Consider the following 12856-nt stretch of genomic DNA (forward strand, 5'->3'; position numbering starts at 1 on the left):
ACATTAAAAAAAATAGTCTGCTCTTGAATGACTGTTCAATCAGATATTGCAGAATTAAAACAAGGAATATCTTTCTTAGGAAAAACAAATGTAATAATTCAGTTTTTCTCAAACTGTTCAAACAACCTACCAGTAGATTTACGTATTTTCTGCCAAGAAAGATGGGGAAAAACAGAACTTGGGACTGGATTTAGTTCACCTACATTTAGGTAGCCAAAGGAAGACAGAAGAACATTCACAAAGCATGAGTCAGACCCCTTAAGATCTGAAATGTCTTCTCAAATGTACCTGTCTCCCACCACCGCTTATATGAAGTGACTTCAGCAACTATGCTTCCAAAATCAGTTTAAATTCTCACAGTCAGAAAGGATGATTACAGGTCTCAGTGCTGTGGTGGTGGCAATTTCTTAACTGACTAAGAGTTATCTTTGCATAGGTAAATTTGTGTCAGTCTAGACCTACCTGACGTGTTTGCATTTAATCTTTGATATTTGCTCACGGGTAATTTAAGAAAATATAATATTTTAATTTTTTTAAAGTTTTATTCCTCCAACTTAGTATCTAACTTGCGCAACATGAAAATCACAAGATCCAATTACCAAAAATGTAAGCAAGTGAGACAAAATACTAATGGCAATAATAATATGGCAAGAGTACTCTAGCACAGATTACATCCAAGTAAAAGATTATTTAGCTGGATGAAGCCAAGCAAATAAATGCATTAGTTGAATATAGTTCCTTCCTAGACCATGGAGATCATTCTTGAATTTCAGAATTGTCCAGCTGAGTTTTTAACAGTTCTTAGACCAAATTTCCTAACACAGTCCAGCTGTTTTACATTGCTCTGGTTATGTAAAGCAGCTGTAAACCTGTCTTAATCAAGCAGTTGTACAGCTGGTTTGCATCGTTGGCTATTCCAGGGAACAAGGCCTTTAATTTTAAAACAAATTAAAAATTATTTGCTTGATTATTAGTTTTTAAAATGCCTCATTAGCCAAAACAACAGGTACAAATTAATATATTGAACTCAATTTAGCAGCATCCAGGAAAAAATTTGATTCAGCTACCATATGTATAAAAACTTCCTATTCACTAAAAAGCTTAAACTGCGGATCAGTTCCGTATCAGAATTATGATAATGGAAATATTTCAATCACCAAAGACTCTCTTCTGAGATGATTTACATTCTGCAAAGACAAGATTTTGAACACAACGGCATACAGAACTTGCACAGTGAAAAGGCTTACAAACAAATACAGGTATGTTAAAATTAAAAAAGGGCAGATGAACACAAAAAAAAGTTGCAGTCTCTTTAGATTCTACAAAAAACAAAATACTAATCCATCGTCTAAGAACTGGGAAATGTCTGAACAAGCCCCCCGTAAAGACAAAAGCAAATTTTCAGGCACTTTCTATATAAAGGCAGACACTTAGAGAAAACAAAACTTAGGTAAAAACCAAGTTTTGCAAACTTAAAAGCAAATAACATGTGGCAGGGACTAATTTTTTCTTAAGGTGTATGGGCCAAAAAGTTTTGTCTTTCAGCAGCAGCCACATTCCTGAGCTTTATTAGTCTTTTCCTTCCAAAAAATGCCTCTGGTTATTAGATGTCTTCCTTTCTGCTTTTGTCCTTTTATATTCGAAGTAGCGATAACACAAGAGCACTGCTCAATGGTTATGCATATGTTCAGTGACTACTGGTACGTAACCATACAATACTAGCATTGCTACGAGACACATAGGAACTCAATGACATATGAAGGGCATTATCTGCTAGGAATTTACTGAATTTTAAGGAAAGAACAATAGCAACCAAAGATTATAATCTCACTCGCTATTAAGTTGCCAATGTGAAATATATACGGTAGCAAAGTTTTGCGGCATTCAGGGAGCTACAGTCGTATTTTACACTCAAGGTCCATTTCCTCTCTGTCTGGTAATTAAATATGAAGCACACAGAGTTTATGATTTGTGAAGACTTCCTGTCACAAAAAGCTAAGGTGCTAATATCTCCAAAAAAAAGCCATTGATAAACTGTTTTCAAAATCTTTTATACTAACAATCTCAACAATCATCCCTCTCATCTCTCTCTTTTGGATAGTTTTACTGATATGAGAAATGTGGGAATCGCCTTTAAATTCAGTAATTTATAGCAGCCCTCATTGCTGTTCTCACTATGGCAGAGAACAACCGCATGTGTTGTTTCAGTGCCTTTAACACTGTTCATCATCAGACCTTCAGCAGGAACAATAACAATTTTCAATTATATTTCTTTTCATCTCCTTGAATGAATCTGAGGATACAACTGGGTAAGCATTCTGTTGTTTTCCTCCAGTTCTTATACACAGTGTGAGAAATCTACTCTGTCACCTCTCTTCTTCCACGTTATCTATAAAACCTGTAAGACAGTCAGTCCACATTATAGTGCCATTGCTACATATAACCAGTCTGTACTCCAGAATCTATCTTACTAGCCCAGCTGATGCAGTTGTCCATCATAAGAAACATTTTCGCAAAAATGAGGCTTGGATAAGACCTGGTTGCCCAAACCTCATTTAAAGTAAGGCAGAGGCATCTGCCTGGAGGAAGCAACCAGATGAGACTGATTATTTTTGACCCTTTAACTGAGGAAGCATATTGAAGTTTCTAATATTATTATAAACCGTATCTTTTTAAAAGTTTGTAAAGCAGTAGTAGATACGATTTTTCTAACCATACAATGCTAAGGATCTGGAGAAATGACAGCCTTAAAGCATGGGTATAACCAAAATTCTCCATGTTTTTCCACCTCCAGATTGAATTACAGCAATATATTTTGCACAAAATTACTTTTACAAATCACTGTCACTGTCTCATCCAGAATATAATGGCCCTGTATTCACCTACCAGCGCTAGACTGGATTCCCATTCATTTCAGTGAAACTCAAGTTTTGAAACTTATGAGCCTTCCCTTCGTGTTATATTCTGCCAGTTACAATCAGATCCGATGTTGCTAGGGCTTACACACAATGTTTTCAGTCATGGCTCTTAAAACTTCCTTACTTGGCCAAAGAGAGCCAAGTTTCATGACTTTCATCATATGCTGCAAAACCTATTTACTCCATCAGGCTTTTGCTAAAGGAGTAGATTATACTGCAGGCTCCCCAAAGTGTGCCAGGTACCTTTCAACCAATAAAATATGTTTCCTTAGCCTGAAATGCTTAATCTGCAAATGAATTCTATATGGCGAGAGCCCAAGTGATTTTAAACAAATAGGAAATAAGAAGGGAACAGTTACAAATACAAGGTTTTCTAATTTTTTTGACACATCTCTTAAAGTTCCAAAGGTATCTTACCTTCTATTAACATTTAAATATCAAGCCTCTGGGATGTTTTAACTGTTATTAATAGCACAGCTTAGATTTTGTAATAAAATTTGTGTGTGGTGCTTATCTGCATGCAGTGCCTCAAATTTCATGCTAGGCATATAAAATAATTACAAAGAAAAAAATTCTGAAATCCTCTATTAGAATGATCACAGCTTTCCAAGGGGGGCAAGTTCTAAGTGATTGCAATAGGCCATTAGTGGCCATAGCTTTGGAATGCAAATTTAATTCTGGAGACAGAATATCAGACTAGTGAATTTTTCAGACTCTTCCTAGGACACAAAGTCAACTGTACTGTTAATTAGTCTATCCAACAGAATCTGCTGCATATTAATGAATTCTGTGAAGAGTATTTTAATTTCAATAGTTGAAATGCGTTAACAGTCGCTATCTCTTCTAGACCATTGCCACCATGTTTTGGATTTTCTCATGTCATTGATCTGTATTCATAACTAGAATTTCAGCTCTGACAATAACAAGGGTGCATACTGCTTTAAAACACGTAACAGAACTGCCACCTGCCATTCTAGAAATCTCTCTCCTTTTTAAGGAAATATTTCTTATTGACTGAAAATATATATTTCTGTTAAGGAATTAGAAGATTTTGATTGCAATTCTTTTCATTATTGCTCTTTTACCCATGCCCTCTATATAAAATAGACAAGCCTTTCAGAGGAAAAGTTAAATGGCAAGAAGGACACAAGCACACAATTTTTAAAGGAAATAGAAAAAGAAAGGATACAAACTCAAAAAACGAATGCAGCATTTTAATTTATCAACCCTCTATAACACTACCACTAGTAATAGCAAATGCCCATACCCTCACTGTTTCTGCAGAAAAAATAGAATCTCATAATGAATAACAGTATATAACATAAAATGTTAAGTCACACTGTTACTGCCAAAGCAATACCTCTGAACATTACGAGCAGAAGAAACTGCCCAAAGACAAAATTCTGCTTTGTACAGAAGAGTTACAGGATTGGCTCAGGCAACCTGAACCTTTGGCCTGATTTACACAACCCCTGAACGAGTTAGAACTGTCCTAATTCATAACATTGCTGTATCATTCCTCAGGGACAAAATACATATTGAAAGATCAGCATAAAATGAATCAGAGCTCACTGACACCAACATATATACCCTCTATGCCAAGACAAGGGTCAAAAGATAAAGGATCTGGCTCTGCCAGACTTTCATTAGCTACAAGTTCCTTTCCACAGGGAAATTTCCCATCAGGCAATTATCATCAGATTTTTTGTATTGTGCAAAAAGGTCAGCCTACGATTTAATGAAGAAATTTTTAAAAGAAGCAAGCACCAGTGACAAGAAGTTTAAAAATTACAATGGTGCTAATACAACCAGAAGAAGGAAATTAATACAGCTACTTGGATTTTAATTATCATACATAACTATTTAATGAAGGCTAAAAATTCACTTTTACATTCATTCTTCATGTTTTAGCAGAAAATATTAAGACTTGGAGCAAACATTCATCTACAACTCACATTCACTCATTTTTAAGGAAAAAGTCTTATTTGAAAGTTTCTAAATATTACAAGCAAGGTAGTATTAAAAAAATAACACTCTTTAAACAGAAATTGAATCAACTCACAAGTAGCTCAAAAATACTGTTAGAAATATACTCTATGTTCCTTTCGCATAAACTCACTCATATTACTACCTTCCCCAAAAGTGCAATTCAGAATCTATAAATAATTTAGGTCCCAATTCTAATTCTGCTTAAATGACATATGTGACTAGTCCAATAATATCAACAAATCTTCTAACGTACTCAAGAACACGCAGGGAACTGTGAGACTAGCAAATAGATAAATGCACCTTCTGGAGACAGATGTAAATGAAGCTCCTGTAAGAACACAGAACGGGCCCACTTACAAATCCACATATTCATAATAATAAACTGAGTAGCTGCTGCATGTGATCCAAAGCTGGGAGGTACGCATTCTAATTGGTCAGGTCATGCTCAAGTCTTAAATTATTTCCATTTTCTCTTCCTACATGTAGCTAACAAAAATTCACAGTACTTGTTTTTCTGCTGCTGCTATACAAAATGTACTAAGATAGCTGGGACAATGCTGAAGTAAAAGGGTCAGAACTGGAAACCAAAGCCTGTAAATGTGGACATTTGTAATTAGGTTTAAGATGTTTAGCTGATAAATGTAAGTTATCTGTCATTCTGCTTGTCATTGTTCAACAGAGGTATAGCTATGCATTCTGAACTGAACATAATTTCCTTGATAAAACCTATATAAATGTCCACATACAAACATCTAAATAGGTTTTCATGCACCTCATTGTCTTCTGTCACTTTAGACTTTTCAGCTTTAAAAGAAAAAAAAAAAAAAAATCACAAATACACCTTAATGCATAAAGCAAGCCAAAGTCAGCTTAAGCTTTGCTTCAGTTTCCTTCAGACATAGGGTTAATTATCTTGTAACTTGAACATAACTGTTCATAGAAATATCTTTTCCACTGGCAGAATCACAGAACAGCTGAGGCTGGAAGGAACCTCTAGAGATCATCTAGCTCAACCTCCCTGCTTAAAGCAGGGTCAGCTAGAGCAGGCTGCCCAGGACTACATCCAGTCAGGTTTTGAGCATGTCCAAGGATGAAGATTGCCCACAGTTTCTCTAGGCAACTTGTTCCAGTGTCCACCCACCCCCACAGCAAAAAAAAAAAAAAAAAAAAAAAAAATTTACTTTTAGATACTCCTACCTAAGTCTCAAAAGCAGCAGCACCTCTACAGCAACATGTGAGCTACAAAAATACTTGAGATGAAGTCCTCAAAAACAGCATTCTGACATCTGGAACAGCTTGAGCACTATAAAAATTGAAGTCAATTCCTGGCTCCTTAAGTCATCATACCACAAGAGAATATTACAACAATAACAAAACTGTTCTGAGGACTTGCACTACGGAAAACTGTCCCCACATATCCCCTTCCTTAAAGATTCTTCACAGATGTTTACCACAGACTGAAGCGATACTAAAAGAAACTTCCAAACTTGTTTTAGAGCACAGAGAGCAATTTGTTGGATTGTTCTAAGCCATCCCTACAATTCTGAATTCCCAAGTTACAAGAGATGGGTTTTTAACAGCCTTTTCAAAGTCCAGTGTTTTAAAATAACATTATTATATTATGCAAGTATCTTGATAATATCAGCAAGAGAGAAGAGTCCTAGATGTTGCTTAAAGACCAAATTAAAACAGTTTTTAATCTGTCACTCTGCAGGTTTTATAAAGTGTTCTGTCAACTGCAGCGTGCATTTTGGAAAAAAGCTTTAAAATTACACTACGTAGCTAAACATAACCATTTGGGTTTTTATAGAGAAATCCTACATAAGAAACATGTTTCCAGGCGAGCAACTCCAGTGGACAAAGGGATGGAAGTGGAAAAAGCTGGTGGAAGACTGTTGAATGCATACCATCATCTTCTTTGTTTTCCAGTGGAACGCTCCATGCAATTAGGTTCCTTGCTGTACGTCCCTCTTCTGCAACTATTTTCCTCACTTTGTCATGGCTATTAGAACGTTGGAAAGAAGCCTGAAAACAAGCAATACAGGGATGTAATATAAATATAAAACGTATTTTTTTGTTTTGATATGTTAATTTCATCCAATAAGTTAAACCATCCAAAGTAGGGTGCGCGGGTACTGTATTTTCCTCAAATATCCGAAACAGGTGTACATACTCATTTTCACAACCATTTCTGTGCAAGATAAGCAGACTGATTCAGCAACATGACATAAGAGTTACTACCCAGCCTTCAGGATGGGTATGTCTACACCACACATTTTTAACCTCCATTTAATTGATTGTCAATGTTGCTAGAGCATCACAGTAGACTTCACAAACATTTTAGTTACCTTGTGTTAATTAGAACTAATTATCCAAGATAAAAGCTGCATGAGACCAAAATACATGTGTTAGCTGATTGGAGAGAGCCTGGAGAAAGGCACGAGATTTATCGGAACCATCTGAAATGTATAAAAAATCCACCCCTCTTTCACTGAGAAGACAAGAACCTAGAAAGTATTTCCTGGCAACTAAAGTTAGCTGTTATTACTAGAAAGCGGCAGCTGTTCAAAGGCAGAATGAGAGATGCTGAGGATAAACCTCGTTTACCTAACAGACATATTTCTTTGCACTTGCAAAATACACCATCGCAAGACATTTGAAACCAAATCTATTAAGAAATATTTGTATCAACTGACAGATGTCAATTAGATAAAATCTTGCCTCTTCTACGGTATATCAAGTTATTCAATTATTCAAAATAATTTGAAACAAAGCCAAACTATACACTGCAATGATAAATTTATGTACCATGATAGCACAAAACTGCTGACCAAGTTGTCTTTAAACACTGACAAACTTAACCACAAAGAAGTTACATAAATCTAAGTATTATTTTAGGCAAGAAGAGACTGATTTTCTGTAGCAATAATCAGAAGACGCATTTTTGCTCTTTTCGTTCTTACCATCATATGACTCAAGCCTGCAGCCACTTTGTTTTAGAGTACTAGTACAACATCAGAAAGAAAATACAGTAAAAATGAATACAGCAGATGAGTGGCTATAATTTATTAAGGTGGTAGGAAACGCAACACAAATCAGAAACTGCTTTTACTTCAGTGCTTATACAATAATATTTAACTTAGGTTTCTCTCATCCAGATGTCCTCAATTGCTTGTTTCAAAGCTGCAGTGTGCCATCTAGTGCTCCACAGACCCACCTAGAGATATCACCATGTAACACAACGAAAACAAAGAAAAAAATAGCACTGCTAGATAAGTGAACTTTCAGAAAACCTAACGAAATAAATAAAGCAAATTATATATTTTGGCCCAAAGAAACCCAAGCAAAGCACATAAAAAAACAGGATCTGTACTAAACTGGTTCTAGTCTATCCTTATTCTATATCATTAATTGCCTACTCTCGCTAGGAATTTTTAGTATGAGTAACCATTTCTACTGAATCAAGTTTGGTTTGGGTTTTTAATCCCTTGTTGTTTAACAATACACTTTCCATCATCCATCTAAGGGTTAAACACCCACGAATGTCACATAACTGTTTTAAAATCACTTTTAAACTACTGTATAAACTCCCAATGTAAATACTTGTGGTAGTTTACTTCAGAACAGAGTCAAATAATTTTAACTTAATCGCCTCTAAAACGTGTCTGTCTTAAACTGCAGGAAGAATGTTCAGCCTGCATTTTGCATTAATTTATTCTCAAATCTTCAAAAAAAGACCCAAACGCTCACCTTAGCTGGAAGTAAAGCTATCTATGGCATCCCAAACTGCCAAAAATAAAATAAGTAAACAAACAAATCTTTCCTCATCTATTGCATCTTTTCTTTCAAATCCTCCACCAGCAGACATTGTTCACTCGGCACAATCTACATAAAATTTAACTATGGCTTTCCTACAGCATAAGCCCACTCATTCTTGCCATACACAGAGGACTTGGAAACCATTTGAATTTTTTTCTTTCCTATTATTTTTTTACGCTGTTATGTTCCATGTCATCCTTCATTGGTCTTCCTATCTTCCAGGCTTACCATCCCTATTCCTTTAATCTTTTTTCTCATGTTTTCCAGATCTCAGATTTCAAGTTTTCTGAATCTGAGCACGTACAGTTTTCTCTTCCAGATTGTCTCCAACTGATTCACATCTGTCTTGGAAATACAATGTCCAAAAGCAGATACAAATCCTTCAGTGAAGACTTTCTCAATGCTAAATACTGTGGGCAGGTTATTCACATCTTACAGATGATAATCCCATTTAATCATCTCAAAATGATGCATGGGTTTTTTCTGCAATATGGTATTACCTTTTCATCACTGGTGATTCATAACACATATGTCATGACATATCACACATAAATTAGCACAACTTACACAGCTACAGAACACCACAGCCTGGAAGGAACCCCTGCAGGTTTAGTCCAATCCCCAAGTGCCCGTCCGCTGGTCAGAGCAGACCCAACCCTTCCTATCATATAAGCAGAATTTCTCTTGTTGCACATATGACCTTCTATAATTCCAAGGATCCTTTCTGCACAACTTCTGCCAAGACAGTTGTTTTCCATCCTTATTTCTGGAGATCATTACTCCCATCTAAGTGTAAAACTTTGCATTAGTCCGCAACCAAACAGACTTTTTAAATTTTTTTTTTTTTTTTTTACAACCCCAAAATTCTTATCAGGTACATGACATATCACACATAAATTAGCACAACTTACACAGCTACAGAACACCACAGCCTGGAAGGAACCCCTGCAGGTTTAGTCCAATCCCCAAGTGCCCGTCCGCTGGTCAGAGCAGACCCAACCCTTCCTATCATATAAGCAGAATTTCTCTTGTTGCACATATGACCTTCTATAATTCCAAGGATCCTTTCTGCACAACTTCTGCCAAGACAGTTGTTTTCCATCCTTATTTCTGGAGATCATTACTCCCATCTAAGTGTAAAACTTTGCATTAGTCCGCAACCAAAAAACAGACTTAAATTTTTTTTTTTTTTTACAAGCCAGAAATGCTTATAAGGAAAGCAGAATTATCTCAACATGACATTTCCAAGTCCTTTGTATCATGAAACTAGAGCCTGCCTTAAAATTCTAGTCTCCATAATCAGTCAAAAGAAAACAACAAACCCTTAAAGGAGGTCTTAACTGGACAGTTAGCAATAATGAAGTGTAAACTATTGTGCCAAAGGCCATAGTGGGTATCAACACAGTCTTTTCATTTGACTAGACAAGAGCAAGCTTTAATACCCTCCTTCATATGAGTGAAGTGATACTGATACATAGGTTTTTGACCGCTTCCTCAACCTGAATTCCTCCTATTTGCTACTTAACTATCCGAAGAAGTTACCTTCTTCCAAGTGCTGTAGATACTATCATCTGTTAGGGAAAAGGGGTGACTACAAATTTGTTTAGCCTTAAATAGCCGATTTTTCTGATTTAGTCTGTACTGCTTCTTTGAATGGATATGAATATTAAAAGACCTTTTATGAGGATTCTTGTTTTAATGGTGTTCATATATATAAATACATTGCTGTAAACAAAACCACCAGTTTCCTCCATTGCATTCTCAAAGAAAATGACTTCAGCTCTAACCTCAGCTACTTCAAAGAACACCACTCTATTAGTGTAACCAAACTTTACAGTCTTACACTAGAGCACAGGTAGGATGAAAGCAGTTTAAAATGGGAATCAGCTGAAACAAATATCTTAAAGTCCAAAAACCGATATACTACCACAACTAGAAATGATGCAAAAACAGAAGAAATACTCAGACTTCTACAGTAAAATTCATTTTCGAAAGTTTCTCATCATGGTGTCAATAAATTAAATTGATTCAATTCCTAGAATCAATACTTTCAGAGAAGGTACAAATGAACCAATTTATCAGTGAATCCCAACATGAAAATTTAGTTTTTCTTGCAGTAGGAAAAATCCTACCACACTGTTATAGTAGCTGAATGTCTTACCATCATGTTATAGCCTTCTTCCACATCAGCAGGCTCACTTATTACATTTTTGGACGACCCCATTGAGTTTTCATACCTGTGTCAAAATAAATGCAATTAATCATTTTCACTTAAACCAATTCTAAAATTAATTTTAGCTTCTTAGCAGCATTTGTGTCATGGACATCTGATGAACACAGTAAGATTTTCAGAAGATAGTTTCGTTTGTAAAGTGTTTGACTGCTCCTTATTAAAAGTAGCCAAAGGCCCAAGAAGAAAACAAAAAGAGAATGACCCTACAGAAAAATGTATATGTAGTAAGATAGTAAACAGTACAAAGAATATTAAAACTTTATAACAAATAATTGCATGGACTGCTCTAGAATAGCAAAAGGCAAGCAGAATAATCCTTCCTGTGATACAGGACCAGGCAAGTTAGTTATTAGTTCAAAAAGAAAAATTAATCAGAGACATACCAAGAAATCGGTATCAGATAATTAGTGGTGAAGGAAAATAAAATGGAGAACTTGTTCTCATTTAAAAAAAAAAAGATGTGATGGTTCCCGTAGAAGTCAACTCTGAGAAAAGGAAGACCATCAGTTTAAACTATGAATGTCATCAGTAGTTTTTAAAATGCAAATACTTATACACCTTATGGCAGTTTTTAAGCGTTTACAGTGAGTGTTCTCAGTAGGTGTGCCTCTCCCTTCCATACATACGGAACCATTGCCACAAATGCAGAAGTGCAAGGGACTAAATATTTACAGGTTTATCAAGACTTTCCAGAAGAGTGATAACAATTCTGAAATAAAATTAAACCCTTGGCTTCAAGGTTGAAATAAATTCTAGCCAGCTACTGATTACAGTGCAAAAACTCTCCTGCAACAGTTCTTATTCTTCTGAAGAATCAGACGTTAGCCAGAAGCTACACACTTCTAAATTGTCAGATATTAGGTAACAGAGCAAGATTAACCCTTAATCAGATCTAAAGTAGGGTTTTGTTGGTCTTTATCCTTAATGATACTGCTTCAAGTGGGCTGTTCCCTTGTTCTCATATTACATCTTGTACTCCTCATAAATTGCTCATTTTTCTACAAGTAAATATCCAAAACCTATGTCAACAAACAGGCAGTTGTTAAGATTTGCACTTGTTTGTATGCTTTAAGACAACCTACCGAGCTTACAAAAACTGAAATGGTCTGCAGCTGGTTGAAGGAAGCTGAGTTTTTGAAAACAAAGTAAGATTGTATTTCAGCATCACTTCAGACATCAGGATAGGCCCAGCATGCGGAGTCTTCAAACACTGAGGTATCTTAGAAAACTGTGCTTTTGCCACCAAATTACCTTGATTATAATTAAGGTGTAATAAAAGCTCATTAAATTGACATATATATTCAAGGAAAAAAACTGAGGGCCCAAATATTTTCCCAGTACTGCAGGGCATTTGGAAGTAATTTAGAAACAAGAATCTGTATTTAGAAAGAAGTGTAGAGAAGGCAAACCCTACCCAAGTATGCTGCAGGACCTCCTGTACTGTCAGCTTTTGAAACCATGATTTTCTCTCTGACAGCGAAGGAAGACCATCAGTTTAAACTATGAACGTCATCAGTAGTTTTTAAAATGCAAATACTTATACACCTTATGGCAGTTTTTAAGCGTTTACAGTGAGTGTTCTCAGTAGGTGTGCCTCTCCCTTCCATACATACAACTTTCACACCGCAAGAAAGGTGGACCTGTGCAACTCAAACTAACGGCGAGGTTTACAAGCACAGGCGTCCCCCCTCAGACTGAGCAATTCCAAGTTTTCCTCACAGACTTTGTTCACGACTGCGGACTCGGACAGGAATGACGGAGAACAGACTTATTCGGAAGGGACAGGCCCCGTTCACCGCGAGGCTGAGGCAGGGGCTGCCGCGGGGCACACCCGGGGGCCCCGGAGCCCCGCTCCTCGGCAAGGCGCCCGGCCAAGCTCCCCCACAGAGCAAGGCCT

General features: G+C 36.3%; 1 protein-coding gene across 1 annotated transcript in view; it reads right to left on the bottom strand.

The window, feature by feature from the left end:
* SCAPER (S-phase cyclin A associated protein in the ER) overlaps window positions 1-12856 on the bottom strand; it is a 281456-nt gene that overhangs the window by 169674 nt on the left and 98926 nt on the right. Inside the window, exons 2-3 of the mRNA XM_009278834.2 lie at window positions 10888-10963; window positions 6815-6932 (exon numbers count right to left, since the gene is read on the bottom strand). Coding sequence (XP_009277109.1) covers window positions 6815-6932; window positions 10888-10963 — 194 coding nt within the window. The remainder of the gene's footprint in view (window positions 1-6814; window positions 6933-10887; window positions 10964-12856) is intronic.

This window comes from Aptenodytes forsteri, unplaced genomic scaffold, assembly GCF_000699145.1.
Source record: "Aptenodytes forsteri isolate BGI_AS27 unplaced genomic scaffold, ASM69914v1 Scaffold258, whole genome shotgun sequence".
In the NCBI taxonomy this organism is placed as follows: domain Eukaryota; kingdom Metazoa; phylum Chordata; class Aves; order Sphenisciformes; family Spheniscidae; genus Aptenodytes; species Aptenodytes forsteri.